General features: G+C 40.7%; 1 protein-coding gene and 1 non-coding gene across 2 annotated transcripts; one reads left to right on the top strand and one right to left on the bottom strand.

Annotated features, from left to right (window-relative positions):
- Nucleotides 1-705: 705 nt before the first annotated feature.
- Nucleotides 706-16,266, bottom strand: avpr2aa (arginine vasopressin receptor 2a, duplicate a). Its single transcript, XM_085259154.1, has 7 exons — nucleotides 13,126-16,266; nucleotides 12,200-12,269; nucleotides 7,382-7,761; nucleotides 4,429-4,674; nucleotides 4,141-4,287; nucleotides 2,591-3,146; nucleotides 706-1,553 (listed from the first exon to the last, which is right to left on the bottom strand). The coding sequence occupies exons 3-7, from the start codon at nucleotides 7,757-7,759 to the stop codon at nucleotides 1,354-1,356; spliced, it is 1,527 nt and encodes a 508-aa protein (XP_085115280.1). The 5' UTR covers nucleotides 7,760-7,761; nucleotides 12,200-12,269; nucleotides 13,126-16,266; the 3' UTR covers nucleotides 706-1,353.
- trnac-gca (transfer RNA cysteine (anticodon GCA)) lies at nucleotides 5,805-5,876 on the top strand. Its single transcript has one exon. It is a non-coding gene; the product is annotated as a tRNA-Cys (tRNA).
- Nucleotides 16,267-17,517: the final 1,251 nt, after the last annotated feature.

Below are 17,517 nucleotides of genomic sequence, written 5' to 3'. Positions count from 1 at the left end.
AACATATCCTATGATCCCTGCTCTGGAGGTATGCTCTGTCTAAAAATAACTTGGCTGACATCATTTACAGATTAATCCAGTGAGGGAGGCCCCCTCTAAAAATGTCTACTGACATTACAGGCACTTGGTTTGGACTTGGAGTATTTGCAATATTCATGTGAAGTGTTTTCTTAAATAGTAATTGTTTCTAGATGTACGCTAACGTGTAGGTTGGAATATGTCTACTGATAAGACTTTAAAGTCGAGCTTTTAAAAAACAATCTTTGGTTTGACACCGCCTTGTTTTCTTTCTTCCTTCTTTTTTAACTACACTGTACCTCAGACCATTGCAACATTCAGCTTTTATCTAGCACAAAATGTAACATTCTCTTCAATAAATATACTTTACAACGTTGATCACGATACACGGAATGCTGATAAATACTTCTCATGAGTTTCTTCTGTGCTGTGTTCTCGTTTCATACTTTCCGAAAAGCATGACGGGAAGGTTCTTTTATGTGCCTCATATGGCGTGTTTGTATAAAATACAGTCACATAATTGTGTCCCAGTTGAGCAAGGAAAACCAGGTTTATTTTTTTGTGCGGTGCTTTCCTTCTGCTGCACCGTCCTCAGGAGTGAATCTCAAGCCCATCTTGCTAACAAATCACTATTGTTGGAACCTGGAAGTGAATTCTTTCTTTGCCTCAAGCATCCTTCTCTAATCCTTTTTCTTTCTGTGGAATAACAAAGTTTGATCACGTTATTAGATTTCAACAACAGTCCTCCTGGGACCACTGCTGTAACATCCATGACATCCCCTGTCTGTTCTCCTGCAGTCTTATTCTCGTGTACTGTCTGCATGTGCTTCTTTTCTCTTCCTTCCAGCTTGGTTTTCTCTGCACCCATAGTTTTGTCTGCTGCTTTATACATTAGGCGTGCCATTAATGTAGCAATCCACCCCTTGCATTCCTGCTGCTCTACTGTATCCGAGCAGAGTAAGAGACTGTCCACAGTTCTGTTCAACAGCTACTGAGGTGAAAATGTTCTCACCTTCCAGTCCATTTCACCCCACAGATCCACCGAAACACTGTGTTATGAATGGTGCTGACATCTTCAGTGACAGCCGTCCTTACTGCTGGGGCGAGTAAGACAGGTGATTACAAATAGAAGTCCTGGTGAGAAGACAGCTGTCCTTTGATGCTGAAAACATCTGGTGGAGGTCGTCACAGTGCGTTCTCAGGCTGCGGCGCTGGAGGCGGTGACATCAGCAGAGTTGTGTGCAAAAGTACGTCCTTGCAGTGGGCGCGTGTGCACCCATGCATGCCTTTCGAGCATGTCTCTGTGTGTCTCGCTCTCCAGCTCATCAGTCTTTGTCAGTACAGGCTGTCCTTGGTGGTGGAGGTGTGTGTGGTGGTAGAGTCGTCAGGCAGGGAGCCCCGTCGTCCAGATCTTGACCCACAGTGGAGCAGATTTTGCAGCTCTCTTGACACGCTGCTGGAGAAAGCCGTGTAGATCCATGGGTTGGTGCACGAGTTCAGACTGGCCAGCAGCATCAGGATAGTGAAGGCCACTCCTGCAGAGGACACACACCGCCAAAAAGACAAGTCCAAAAATACATTTTCAAATGTACAACCTTTACGTTGGAAGGAAACATTCCTCTTAAAATGAGGACAAACTAAGGACAAATCACAGTGCAAGTCACATTAGTCTCTCACCCCTTAGGAAACAAACATAAAAATGTGCAAATATTTAGCAGCAGAGCACTGTGCATTATTTTGTTTTTATTCTACTTCAAGAATTTGATTATAAATATCCCAGGGGAACAACTCCACACATACTTCCTCCTTCATATTTTTCATTTCTAATAGCAAGTCTATTGTGCATTAGGCAAAACACACTGAGAGCAGCTGAGAACAATGAATGAGACCGTTCTGATTTTAGAATAAAGCTGACAATAATCAGCTGAGTGTGGGGCTGTCTGCCAATCGGGGCTTTTATTTCATGAGAGTATGCTAATCATGCTTGTAGCTGCATGTGAGTACACTTTGTGTATGCATCTGTGCTCGTGTGTGTGCGTTTGTATTTGCGCTTGTTCCATGTGTTGCTTATGATTTTAACTATGCATGCCAGCTGCTGGCACCGATCATTGTTGATGAAATGTCAGCATCTGGCTCTGTTTCAGACTCTACGGGGGACATAAACAGGTTATTTACTGGCCTCTGGTGTTTGTCTTTAGTTTCAGCTCAGGAAAAAACAAACTTGTTTGTGACCTTGTATTATATTCTCTGTTGAGAGCTGGAGCTTGTACTTAGAATAATGAGTTAGATAGCCTAATATTTGGACCCACCAAGATGCTCAAAAGCATTGATTGGAGTTTTCTGTTAAAAATAGGAGCTTTTCAATTAGCTTTATGCTCTCTAAAGTGCAAAACAGGTAAATTAGCTCCATTAGGGCGATTAAATAGATTACATGAGCTAAGGAGAATCAATCCATCTGGGGTAAACAACATAAATGATTCACCTGACCACACAGATGTTGCTTTCATTTCTTTTATGGGGTAGATTGGAAACATAAGTGGATGTTGCATCCATTAAGATGTTTATGACTAACCTTGGTCTGGAGGGTCTGGATCCCAGGCTGCCCACAGCTGGACAATGAAGAAAGGTGACCAGCAGATAGTATACACCAGCACAATGACCAGGGTCATCCTCACCGTCTTTGACATGGCTTTAGTGATACTTGGAGGTGGGGTGGCGGGGCGGTGAGGGGGAGCATAATCAAGGGAGCAGCGGGGAGAGTTGGTGTAGGGCTCCTGGCAATCTGAGCCGTTCACTGTTTGCTGATGCACTGTTGTTCTTGTTGTTGTCACATGTTCCCCGTGGCAACTGTTACACTGAATATCAGGTGGTACATAGTCATAACATTCTCCCACTTGGCTGTTGGGTGTGTTATTGTGGGGGTTGTTATTTGCAACCTTTAAGAGTTGTCCTCCTCTTCCGTCCCAGCCTCCTCCTCCAGACGCCCGTCTCCCCCTCTCTCTGGATCGCTCGTCCTCCTTCCTAAAGCTGTGAAAGCGGAAGAGGATTTCGTTTTTCTTCATCTCAGCCATCACCATCCTCTCTGACTTCAGGTAGATGTTGTTGTGAATCTCGCGGAAGATTCTTATCTGAAATATAAGAACATTTTGAGAAATTACAACAGCTCAGTGAGAGGGAAAACTAGACATGCCATCATTCACGACCTAAAAGGCCCGAGGATTACGTTTTATCATGGGAACGTGGCAAATTCAGATGCTCGTGTTTGCTGCAGACTGTCCTGTTTGCAGTTTAGGTCAACACTGAACGGAAATTTGAAATGTAAAAGAAAGAGAGTATGTGTTGGCCTTAACCATCGGCCATAAACCAGTGTCAGACATTTTTATGTAACATTATTTAACGCCACGATTCCTTCGCTCTGTTACATAGCACCATAAAACTTTATTGCACCAAAATGATTTGTGGTATTCTCCGGAGAAACCAAAACAACGACATGAAATCCATTACTAATAGGCGATTCATCCTTCCAACTATTTTTACTTTGATTCTGAAGGTTTGTTACAACTGAAGCTACACATTAATCCATCTTTCCATTCAGTTTATGGGATTTAATCGGGCGAGACACTTGAAACTTTCCAAATTACCTCCTTCAGCAGAAATAACATCATTCTCTCTTCCAGAAACGTTCTAAATATCCCTCTGGATTTGAAATCTGATATTCAAAATAGTGGGAAAAAGGTCCAGAATTCTATGTTTGGCACAGATCTGGTACATTCCTCTCCCTGGCAGGACGTTTTCAGACTGGGCAGACATCTCGGCAGTAGACCTCCAAGTGCTGTGTTAATTAGGGGAAAAAGCTGGAACCTAGAAATATCTTTCCCTAAATAGATCAGGACTGATGGGAGGCACCCCAGAATGTCATATCTGCCTGGGGATGCGACATAACACCAACCACAGTCTCCACAGGTTATTGAACAATGCGTGCCAAATACACTCTTGAAACCAAAACAGCATTTCATTCATGCCACAAGCCTCATTACTGGATAATGTTGCTCTGAGCATGTAATCCTATAGTCAACACCCTTTGTGGACAGTGCAGAGTTCAGCCAGTACAACTAGAATTACCTGACAGATGGTGATGATGAGGGCGGGCAGGAGGAAGACAGTTACCGTCATCCAGGTGACGTAGGCTTTCAGCCCCCACAGCTCAGCAAAGTGACCCCAGCACTCGAACTCACCGGGAGCCACTTCTGAGCGAGAGAAGATGAACACCTGACAGAAACAACAAGGGAAAAGTGGTCAGCACACCCACAGACACTGATAATCTGCAGTGATCTCTTGAAGCTAAAAATAGACAAACATCTTGAGTTCTCCTGTGGAAATCAAGCTGCCTGTGTGTTCACCCCTTCCTACCTGCGGTATGCTGAGGATCAGTGCCAGGCCCCAGGCCACCATGACAGGAGTGTTCCAGCGGGACACTGTGCCCCCTCGGTAGGCCTGCAACGGGCAGCAGATGGCATGGTGCCGGTCTACTGTCATGGCAACTATCATATAGGAGGAAGCAAACATGCCAACAATCTGCAAGTACTTGATGGACCGGCATAGCAAATCCGGCCCTTGAAACCTCTCTGTAATGTCCCATATTAGCTGAGGAAGAACCTGAACACACAGATAAAAAGCAGTTATTTTTAAAATAAGTGTTTCTAATATATTCAGCGTATCAACAAGAAGTGCCTGTGCAGCCCAAACCCAATTTAGCACTTTGTCCGAGACTGTTATCTGAAAACTGCTTGAGCACATCAGTAAGCCACACCATGGCACTTAATGACATGTTCTTTACTATCCATGACAAGGGCACTGGGCAAGCCTGTTTTTTCATTTGTTTGTTTTTACCTCAAAAAACACCAAAGATATGGTCATCTACATACGAAAGTAGTTCTAAAACAAAAAAATCATTTATCCTGTTTGAATGATGTTTATAATTGCATTGCACAGCTGGACTGGGAAAAGCTGATCTTTTATATACATATATATATTTGACTGCCATTTTAAGAAATTTGTGCAGCTGAGTCACCGAGAAGCCAACTGGGTAGGAAAGCAGCAGAGACTTCAGAAAGAAATACAGATGCATTTCATTACTGTGAAAAGCCCTGACAGAGCCCTCACTCACTGCAGTGGGTTTTTTAAAGCATCTGAAAACAGACATTAAAGTACACTATAAGGCAGACAGTTTGTACAGTTATTACAAGTTTGAAAGTCAATATTTGGTATGACCAACTTTATTCTTCAACACAGACTGAGGTCTCTTAGTGAAACTTTCTTGTAAATTCTTTAAGTAGTCTACAGGAATAGTTCTCCAGGCTCCAGGATAGTTTCTCATTGGCTGTTTTTCTACCTACGTATGCACTGACAGTGTGCTTCCATGGCGGTATTGAAAAAAATCTGATGGTACTTTTCTGTGTTCATAATTCCATCAATTATGACAAGATCTCCACAAAAGCTCCGACATGTTGTTCAGATGGCTGCAGACACTCGCTGTTGTGCTTCTCTCCTGACCTCCTCCAACAGTACATATTGACATTTTGAACTAAAATTTTAAAATATGGATTTGTCCTTCATTCGTCCTGTTGCCACTGATTTTCGGTTCAGTTCTTGTGTAGTTTGGCACACACCATCCTTTTCTTTCTGTTTCCCTTCCTTAAGAATAACTTCCACTGAGACCATCTCTGATTAGGCTTTGGCAGTATAGTATATGAATCAACTGAAGGGCCAGATGCCTTTATCATTGTGGGGGTATAGCTTAGTGGTAGAGCATTTGATTGCAGCTCAAGAGGTCTCTGGTTCAATTCCAGATACTCCCTGTGGAAGCTTAAAAAGCCTTTCTTAAAAATGGCTTCTTCACAGCCAGCTTTCCACCGAGATCTTTTTAACAAACAGTAAAAGGCTCATTTGAAGGCTCAGATGCACGTGTCGTCTTTGCTGTTTTGTTTTTTCTTATTTCTTAAGGACACAACTTTGAGATGTTGTTCATCTGCTATTGACTGTTTTTATTTTTTTAGGCCTACTGTTTCATCTTTATCTTCCAGACCTAAAATTTTTTTTACGTTTTATTTTAAGTTCATTTATTAAACACTTTTCACGGACAAGCAGCCTGTGAAATGGAGCGAGACAAAGATTTCACATGCGAGAGCAGTTGGGCAGAAGGAGGCAAGAACCTGACTGATTTTAAAATGTAATTCAGCAGGAGCTATAATTATGGTCTCAGTCTTGTTAGCATTTAAAACAAGGTAATTACTAGAGAGCCAGTCAGTATTCTTTCTGAGTTAAGCTGTGGACTCGGGTGGACAACCTATCAAGCTGAATGTCATCAGCATAGAAATGATAAAAAAAAAAAATGTAATTAAAAAATTGAATAATGGCAGGTAGAGGAAGCATGCAGAAAAAAAAAATGGACCCAAAATCCCTTTTTAACCCCACAGGTTAGGGAGGAAATGTTAGAGGTGAACTTGTTTGTTCTAACAGAGAAGTTCCTATCAGAAAAGTAAGAAGTAAATAAGTCTAAAGCACAGCCAAATTCACCAGCCAAAACATGAAGCCTATAAAGCAGGATTTTTATGGTCAATGGTATCAAAGGCTTCACTGAAATCAGGCAAAAATGATTACAGAACAATTCCTCCATCAGAGGCCTTCAACAGCATGGTCTCAGTGGAACGCTACTTTTGAGAGCAAGACTGTAAAGGGTTAAAAATATAAAATTTGCATAGTAAAGATCTGAACTTATTTTCTGCTGTTTTTTCTAATATTTGCTTATAAATAGTCTTTTTTTAAAAAAAAAAAAAATTTAATTACCACATTCCTTTTAAAAAGGTCAGGTACAAGGACTGGACTGAAATAACTGAAAAAGCCTCCAACGGCCAAAGAAATGCTGGATAACTATTGCTCATGACCACTTTAAAAATTACAGGAAAGTTTGAAGGTCTGGAGGCAAAGTAAAAAAGAAATGCACAGTATTTATATTATAGGTATTTTTGTGGAACAGTGTATACAGCTGTAACAGATCCAGACAGTATATAACTCACAATTACATAGTTTAACACAGTTAAGTGAAAAAGAAATTCCCATGGAAGATAAAAATCAATATTAAGATGAGCAAGTTTTCAGTGTGACAAAAATTGTTAGTAAAGATGAAATATTTAGACTTGAATAAAGACTCAAAAAGAAATAAACATGTTTTACTTATGGCAAAAACAAAACAAAACAGGCCTTTAACAAACTGAGACCATTTTGTAAATGTTTGTTTCATCCACTGCTGTGATCTATGTATATTCATGTTGCTATAATGCCTCAAAGAAACCCCTGTACTGACCTGAAAGAAAGCCACCACCAGGTCAGCCACACACAGGTTGACCATGAATATGTGCATCGGCGCGTTGTGCTTCCTCCGCCTCAGAAGCACCCACAACACAAAGCTGTTCCCCAAGGTGGTAAGAGCCAGCACCACCGCAAGCACTGCAATCTCAGCCCGGGCCAAGCCGATATCCCTCACCCTGGGCTGGGGAAGGGTGCGAGGTGTGCTATTGGAGCCATTCTCGGCAAAGATGCCAAAGAAGGATCCCCCACTGTGAGACGTGTTGAATGAGTTCAGTTCAGAAATAAACGAGGAAGAGAAGTTGTTTCTTCCTGTGGGGCCCAGAGCGGAGAGGCCTAACCTATCCCAGTCCGTTTCCAAACTGATGCTTTCCATTCCTGGAAGACAAACAAAGTGTTAATTTGGGAAAGCCAATAAAATCTATTGTTTATAGTTTGTATAAATGATGCTCTGCACAAACACAGTCTGCAGGAGTCAATCTGCTGCAGGGCTGTATGACTGTCCACTAGTGGATTTTGGCCAAGTCCAGATTATTATCAACAGACAATGAAATTGCACTGAATTATTACATCTGTGCATCTTATTGCATTTCCTGCAGTTGCCTAAAAATGCACTGTTCCTCACAGTACTGCTGAGAATCCAAAGCAAAGCACACACAGACTTCTCACATAAGCTGATGCAGATATAAATCACAGGAACTCTTTGTTGTTGGATCATCAGTAACAGTTTCACATCATGTACCACAAATAGCTCCTGTTGGGTAACCTCATCACATTCAACTCAAAGTAATGAGAGCCAGACACTCTGCCAATCATGCAAGTGTAATTATGTCTCAGATTTTAATAATTCTCCTGTCTGTTTGTCCCTCTCCCAAAGCTTCCCATTCGATCTGACGCAAGTCCAGTTTGGTTTATTTTCTTTCTAATTCTTTCTCAAGGTTGATTTGACAGCTTTGCCTCCTATCCCACCACCCTTATTCCTTCACGTCCCCTCTCATAATCATTCTCATCCCATGCTTACCCTTGTACATTCCTGTTTCCCCCTGTTTTTGTTCCCCTCTCTCCAGATTTTCTCTCATGCATCCAGGCGTTCTTTTCTCTTCTCTCTCTCTCCCAATCTAAATTAATTTTACGTTTATTTTTCTTTGCTTATAAATAAATGGCTGAAAAGAACAGAAAGTTGATAGGAATTAGATGACAATTTAAGAAACAGAGTCATGGGATGTAGAGGGCAGCCTTGGTCAAATAAACTGCATGTAGAGTAGCGTCTGAGAAGGGGGGGTGGGCGGTGGTGGAGAGTAGCGATACAGGCGGTGAGGAGAAAGGAGAAAAAAACTGCCCAGAAAAGGTAAAAGAATTGATTTTTGAGGGAGGGCGATTGGATGAGACTAGAGGAGTGGCAAAACATAGCTCCAAGGAGAGATGTGCACTTTTAGTTATTTCGCTGTGAGTGATGATTGACACCGTGTTGATGTAATATTTTGACTAATATGCTGTGGAGTGGTCGTATATCTAAATGTGCCACTGAATGGGTGATAAGAGAGCTTCCATTTCTACCTGATCAGAAGGAAAACGTGAGAATATTGAGCAATTGAATGTGACGATACATAACAAGGTTGTTCTCACTATTACGCTACCACCTAATGACCAGTTAGTAACAGTGGACGCACTCCTGGGTGTGTAAGGACGGCCGAACATACTGTCAAGCTTTACATGCTGGCTTTGCCAGAGGAATGTAATCAGATGAATGCATGACAGGCCTGGCCTGGTTGACTTCTCTTCCCAGCACAAATGTACAGCTGTGGGTGAAAAGAAGAGTATCTCAGTGGGATCATTCCTCAGAAAACAGAAAACTGCTCTCATGATTTGAGTGAATCCCTGCCGCCACACGAGGCAAACACAAGACTGCCATAAATGTCCAAACTAAATCAATCATTTTCTTTTTTTTTATTAACATTCCTCTATATTTAAAGGGTTGTATTAGTGGGAAGGTCGGTAGAGGAGAGGATCAGACGTAGCAATAACAGTTGTTTTTTTCATCTTTGTTAATTAAGGGTGTAGACAACAGGGCCCTTTTTCTCTGGGCTTCTTTTTGTTGGTTCTGAGGAGCCTTGTGCCCCTCTCTGTAATTACAGTATAATTCATGAGAAGGTTCTTTGTGCGGCTGCACCCCCAACCTAATTTCATTATATATATATTTCCATGTGATTCGTTTTTGATGTTCAGTCTGTTTTCAAGTATGCCTCGGTGCAGATAAGGTGCAATGGAGTTGTTACAATACCTGGAGTAAAGCTTAATTAAAGCTTTACTCCAGGTACTCAAGAAAGTCAAATAAAAGCATTGAAAACTGCTAAGCAGGAGCAGCTGTTAAGGTCCATCTGTCTGTAGATGACCACTGATGAGTACGTGCTGCATTTCTTTCTTCATAGCAGATTTTTATCTTCAAATTTATGACATTGTTCTGAGAAAATCTGAATCCCTTGTTTACCTAAACTCCCGGATAAGAAAATATGCTGAATGCTCATTTGCATTGCATGTGTATCCAAGAAATCTCAGTGAACTGTCTTCCGATTGCTCAAGCTCATCTACAGGAGACCCATGCATAGCCTGAAACCTGTGCCAGGAGTGCTCTTTGTCATATCATGAAATTTCTCAAACTGAAGCTGCACGATGAAGGTAAATAATGTCTGCAGAACATTGCTGGGTGCAGTTTAATATATTCCAAGCAGACCCCATTATTTCCATCTGTCTGACTGACTTAACACAAGTACAAATTATTCTTTGTGTGCTTGATAGACTGTAGACAGTACTTCTAGTAAAGTATGCTTTCTCTCTGATTGATGATGGAGTCTATCCCTCCCTTGCTTTGCTCTCCAGAGGCAAAGCAGAATGCAACCATCCATTTTCATAACCTCTCCGTGCTGTACTGCTGTCATAGGCACGGGGTTCATGCTCACAGAGCCTCAGGGAAGAAAGGAACATGTAGTTAAAGTGCACAAAAACCATTATAGATAGCATCCACTCACATCTTTCAACATCCGTGTCATCATTTCCAATTGTTCACACGTGTTTTGGTCATTCCCTTTCACAAACTACGATATGTTCAACATTGACCGAGTCTGATTAATGAGGACCTCTTTGTTCTCATTACCAGCCGCCCAGACGATCTGTGGCTAATTTCTCCTTCTACTCAGTCTTCCTTCTCTTCTACTTTTTCCATCCGTTACCTGTTATTTTCGCTACACTTTCATCCACCCACTCCATTTCTCTGATTCTGATTCCCTCCTAACCATTCCACCACCTGTGATCACAGACAAAAGAGGAAGCCGCTTCTCCTGCAGAGGAAACTGGCTGTGACATGTTTTTTTGTTTTTGCTTCATTTTAATCACCGTCCCCATTAATTGACTTTGGCAGCAGGAAACAGGATTAAAAAGGTCTGGCCCAATCTGAATTCAAGTCAACTGAAACTAATAAAGCAAGCATTAGATGACAGCGTGTTATATATTTACCTTTGGTTTTCCGCTGTTTTTCCTCAATGTGATTCATGCACGACACAAATGAATCATGTGGGGTCACAGACCGGGCTGCGTGGCATTTCATCTGCATGATAAGGCAGCCACGGCCACGTTTTTCTCTTTAAGCCCCACAAATCTGTAAATTAGATCCCCGCTTGCACCCTCGCTGCGGCATTGATTCACCTCCTGAATGAGTCGGGTCAATGACAGCTAGATAGTTTGTGTATATTTATGCATTTCAGTTTGTGGAGGAACCTGCTGTACTCATTAAAAATCACATTCACGGTTCTCTATTTGAGTACATGTCACTCAGGTTCGCTCTCCAGCTGCAGCTCATATGAGCAATAATACAAATTATTCTTTTACTGTCTTCAACCCCAAACAGCCAAATAAATGATAATTATGCAGGGCCACACCTCATTATACACAGCGATTCAGTCATTGCTTAGATTACAGTCATATTGTATCAGATCAGATCAGATCAGGTCAGGTCAGGTCAGTAGACAGAACTCATGCAGAAGGTCCAAGTCCTCTTATCGTTACTGATAAACCCCGTTCATTAGACCACTGGCTGTTTTTCTTGTTATGTATCATTAACTAGCACACCACCAACAAGTGAACCATTCAAAATGGGACCTTTTTTCACATCACATATAGCTGATAAAATATTCAGAGTATTCCCCCCAAAGATTGGAAAGTGGGCTGCAGTGTTACCACATCAGCTAAAACAGGCCTGGAGTTGATTTGGTCAGAGCTGCAGCACATGATGAAATGAACGCAAGTAAATGATTCCCTGTTAGAGACCAAAGTAAATTGACTGTTAAAATAACCGTGATGATGATTTTTTCCTGATGGAGGCTGCAATCAAGGAAGTTATTATTCCTCCATAATAGTTTGTGTGAGGGAGAAAAAAGAAGAAAACTTTGCGATTTATGGTGGAAAAAACCTTTTTCAATGACTTTGGTTGAGACAAAGAGCTTCCACAAAAAACACGTCTGCCAAAAAGCATTATTTGATTTAACTGACAGACAAGAAAGTTTGGCTTTTGTTGTTGTTGTTCATTTTTAAGTATGGGATCTGTTTTTGATTTAACTTAAACACAATTTTTGATTATTTCTTCACTGTTAGGAGGAAATTTACCATTGTGATAATAAGTTGTGTCAGACAATAAATCAATGACACTTGAATATACAGACGCATGCATGCCGTCCACTCACAGCCTGGGAAAACAAATCTTTTGTTTGTCTAAAGCCCTTTGAGTTTCCTTTAAAAAAAAACATGCGCAGGGCACGTCTCTTACCTTGTTGTCAGTGCATGGTAAGCATTCTCACGTGTGTCCTTTTCTGTTGGCTTTGCTCTTGTCTTTGCGACTGTGGGACAGAGCATTAAAAGCCATCACTGTTACAGCTCATTTACGTTACAGGCAACAACAGATAACATTAACATCGTGACAGTTCCCCCGAGCTTCTGTAATCTGTGGAAAAACAGGACCACATCCATTTTCAATTAAGCTCTGCAATGACTTACATCTAATCAAGCACAATAACATACATGCTTTATGTTAAGAGAAATGACATCCTGAAAGTAGCTCTGGGAAACAATTAGGTTAGAATGATTTATTCACATTTTTTATTTCTGTTATTTAGAAAATTAGCCTAATTTAATTGCGGCGTTCCATCATTTGGAACAATTTTGTTTAATCAACCCAATAATTTACTACTTTGATTTACAGTCACCAGAGCACTTTTTCAAACAGTTGTACTGTTTCCAAAATATAAGATGTGTGTTTTGTTCCTTTTCTTGTTAAATAAAATATGTAAAATAAATATAATAAAATATATTTTCACTGTCTACAAACATGAAAGTAATATTATTAGATTATTGTATTATTATTATTATTAATGAGGAAGCATGATTCTAAATACAAATATAAAAGAAACTGATAAAGCTCAGCCTGTTTATTAAAATTCTGCACACTGGGCTTTGATGGCATACTTGAGTTTTGAGCATAAATGAGATACTGTAGCCACACAAAGGCATGACCTCGATTGGGTTGTAAACAAATTGGAGGAATACAATGAGATTAAATTTAAGGCCCTGCTGGAAAGTTTTTCAGACAATGTTGAATAATGATTTAAATAATTAAAATAATTGTACATTTAACATAATAAGTATATGTTTAGCCATCAAATCCAGCAGTCATTATGGACTCAATAAGGTACTTACTTGTTCTACTTCAGTGGTGCATTTCTTTTATATGTCGCTTAATTTTACCCAAATTAATTCTTCTCAATCCATGTCTCTCCTTTTAGCCTCAGCTGAATCCTGAATGAATTAGGCAGCACAGGAATAAAAATCACTCTTCATCAGAGTCAGGTGTTGGTCAGTGTTAACAAAAAGTTCTTTAGGGAGCTCTTTGTTAGTCCTTTGCCTGCTGAGTGTACTCTCCTTGAGGTGTTGTAGTTCATTTGTAGTTCATTTTATTAAAGTAATCCATTTGATAGCCATGCGTGCCCTGGGTCCATTTGCGTCAGGTTATGCTTTTGCAATCTGCTGTGCCTTCACTAGCAGAAATGAATTTGATCTCCGTCCGTTCCTACCTCCCCCCTCTTCCCTCCACAGCTATCTCCTCCTCCTCCTAGGTCAACCAGCTTGTCCGCCAGGACTGAGGGTGGAGCCTGCAACCAGGAGTGGTGCAAGAGAGAGGGAGCGCGAGGGAGAGAGAGAGAGAGAGAGAGAGGGGAAGGGACCTGTTTTGTCATCCATAGCATTGCACTGAAGTATGGTGTCCACTCAATCACTGTGAGTCACTGGCAGACACAACCATCAGTCTTTACATGCAGAATTCCTTTATATAATATTACAAGTAAGCAGTCCAGAACAGATACCTGCTGATATTATAAAAGAGAATATTCAGCTGTTAATTATAGCTCTAAATCCAGCTTCCCAGACACCCTCAGCTCCATTTCCTTCCCAACCCAACAGTTGAGCCATGTCAAGAGTCCCCACATGTCAGCTGAGGCTCAGACGAACCGCCCACTCTCACATTTGTTCTGTCTGGTCTCACAACAATACTGCCGTCAAAACATAAATCATAGCAAACAACACAATGTGCTAGAGACATATTTGTATTCCCAAAGAGAAAAAACTAAGCGCTGAAATAGCCAAATGTTATAGTTTCCTAGAAAATGTTATTATGAATCGGCAGAACATCTGCCTGCAGAGATGGAGACGCACTTCCTTCGACAGTGTAGAAGAAATTGTAGAAATTCAAAGGAGCTTAATCACCTGAAGTCGCAAATGCTCTCAGGGCAAGGAGGCAAAACATATCGTGGGGCCCAAGATTTATATTAATATCCAACACTCTAAAAAACAGTTACTGACAAAGAAACACACAAAATGCACAACCACATGCACACATTTGATATAATAACATGCATAAGAGCATGAATGTAAGCATCACTGCATACCGTCCAGCTTTGTTAATATTGTTTCAAAACACAACCAGAGAAAGTGAGCGCTGGAGAAAGAGACACAAACACACACTCCTGTGTTCAGGCGTGTTTGTGATACAGAGAGAGAGATGGTTAAGATGGAGAGGTACCACCCCGCCCTGTAGTGATTTATTGCTTGTGTAGTCATTGATACATGCTGCTGGTGTTTTTATTCAAAGCTCTCTCCTGTCCTCTTCCCTTCAATCTGATTTGTTGCTCAAGGACAAGGGCCGAAGTTCCACCCAACTAGGAATGCCGAATGGCTGACTCAGCTGAGCCAACCTCAGGTCCCACCTTTGGCACACAAACACAAGGCTGGAGCACAAAAACAAAACAAAGGTGCTTAAATGCCGTCTTTCAATTTGGATCTCAAGGCTCTCTCGCTCTCACACACTCTCACGCGTGTTGCTAAGAAAATTATGTTGGCCTGCACTCAAACACTCCAAGGTGTACACAATGAGCGAATTCACAAATTCATACTGGCAGCCACTTTAATGCGCAACTTTAAATGAAATAAATCGAGTCCAAAGTGGCAAAGTGATCTTCCCAAATTTATTTTGACATGTAAATTGCAGCTTCCCCTTACTTTCCCCCCAAAAGCTGAAGTTAACAGGACAAACTATAGTGATACGACATTTTGCAAATATTATATCGTTCCAATTCTGTGGCCCTTATGCACACATACAAACACACACACACACACACACAGATCTAGGCACAGATAGCATGGTGCACTAATGAGTGACTTTCAACCCCAAATCCACTGATTGCTGTCCAGCAGAGTCTGGATTGTCCCATGATGTCAGAAAACCTGGCCATTTCCCCCAGTGCTGCATCCAGGTTTACAAACGAACCATCCCTCAGCCAAACCATTTCATCCTGCTGCTGACAAGGTGGGACTTTAAGCTCCCTGGGAATGTCTCAAATCTGGTCTTAGAGGACATTTTGTCCCAAATGTAATCCACAGTCCACTTTATTTTTTTTAACAGCCATACATCACAACGGATGGCCACAGGAAAACTGAGGGAATTGTAAGGATGGACATTAGCCGTATAATTAAATTAGCTCGACTGGGAGTAAGTTTGCTCAGACTTTTGTTTCTTTTTAAGGTCATGTCAAGAGAACTTTGAAAAAAAAGTTACACTGTATGAAATATTTTATTTGGAAATGTAGAAGCTCATCAGGGTAGAACATCTTTAGTTAATTATATCCAGTCGCAGGGCAGCACTTAAGTTTAAAAGGAATGTGGGGACCTTTAAATGTTTCAATGTGTGACAAACCTTTCCTCTGACATTTTTAACTGGATGTTCTCCCACATGTTTGGGCTTATTTCCAGCTCCTACGATTGCGCCAAAAATAAAAATGACAGCTGTTTTCCTCTGAGATAGTGTCTCTTCTGCAAAGACCTTTTAGTGAATCTTCTCTGGCTGCTCTTAATTTGAACATAGGTGTTGGAAAATAACAAAATTCTGCACTGAGGCAATTGCTTAATGGGGTGTTTGGCCAATGTGTTTGGCTTTATCTCCCACACCTGTTACAGACCACAAACACAGCTACCCTCAACCTCAAAAGACAAAGAGATGAGGCTTAAGCGATCTTTGCTCAGAAGGACAGCAAGTACAGCAGGGCCATTTCTCTTCCTGCAGAATAGCCTGAATCCACCCGTGCCTTTGCTTAAGAAGCGCATATCACAGAACAACACCTGGTTTGACAAAGTTGGCGAAGAAAAGTTAAAAAAACATCTGAGGGAATTGTTAACTGTCAGATGAACCACAAATAACAGAGACAAACGAAGAATTTGAGATTTATCTTCTCTGAGTCTAAAATTACCAGAAAAGATGCCGAGGGAGACGTCTTTGCCATCGACGTGCAGTTTTACTTCTATTAAAGGCCGCTTTGCTGTTACTGCTCTCAGAGCTCCTTTCCAGAAGAATGCCAGAAACATGAAAACAACAGTCCTTTGAAATCCTCATAACTAATTTAACAGAACTGCAGAGGTGAAAAAGAAGTCATTTAACAAACTTTTTTTTTCCCCTCACAAACCGAGTGGTAAAGAAACTATATGAATTGTTTTGACTGGCCTTTCTGCCTGCACACCAATACAATGGAAGTGAAATCAATGTGTGGTGTTCACTGCAGCAGTTACATAAATGAGCATCAAGGGAAACATCCCATCCAGAAATAGTTTTTCTTTGATGCTAGCTAAACCACAAAACATTTCTTTGGGAGAGTAGTTCCACTGAACTTTGAGATTTTTTTTAACGTTCAGTATATTTCCATTCACAAATAGTAAAGCAGCGCAGACATATCTGATATGAATATCTCATGCACCTGGAAAAAAAATATCTCAGTGGGGATTTATGCACCTGAAATGGATCAAAGTGGATCCCGTGGTGGGATTATAAAAAAAACAAAACAAAACAAAAATGCATTCTTATGTTTCGTTTTTATAATTTTTATAATTTTATTTTATATTTGCCTGATTTCATTTTTTAAAATTAATATTCCATTTTTCATATCCCTGCATTTGCATTTAGAATTCTTAAAACTTAACTCTTCCCCTCCCTGACCCTGGCTCTGCTTGAAGTCTCTTCCTGTTAAATGGTAGTTCTTCTTTCCCACAGTCACCAAGTACCTGCTTATAGGGTTACCTTAAAATACGAGGCAAAGCCTGAATAATCCACATGAAGATGACTGATATTGTCTCAAGGTGTAATGTATATAAATAAAACTGAACTAATTAATTTCAACACTTCCTTTGCACTTTTGTAATTTCAGTCCCTTTCAAAGTAAGCGCACAGGTGGCTAGACAAAATGATAAAGTAATCGTTTTTCTATGAGCCCTTCAAATATCTTCAGTGATGGAACTGCAGCTAGGAGATCAGTGTGGAAAGAGGATATTGATGAAGCACTCTGGCAGGACATTATGTTACTGTTGAGATCAGGTTTGTGGTCTTTCAGCTACAAGATAATCTCTGCAAACAAATGTCCTGCTGATAGAGAGTGAAAACATTTCTAATATGTTTTGTTTAGTTCATATTAATTTCAAAAACTGTCCATGACATAATCTGTTCTGTGAAAGAACACATTAACGCAGGGGTGAATTAATCTGTCACATTATGTA

Source organism: Mchenga conophoros, linkage group LG20, assembly GCF_057382185.1.
Source record: "Mchenga conophoros isolate Kocher_MC1m ecotype Shallow Benthic linkage group LG20, M_conophoros_male_GT1.1, whole genome shotgun sequence".
Lineage (NCBI taxonomy): Eukaryota > Metazoa > Chordata > Actinopteri > Cichliformes > Cichlidae > Mchenga > Mchenga conophoros.
The sequence above is the reverse complement of the archived record's forward strand: the minus strand, read 5'-3'. Positions and strand labels throughout refer to the sequence as shown.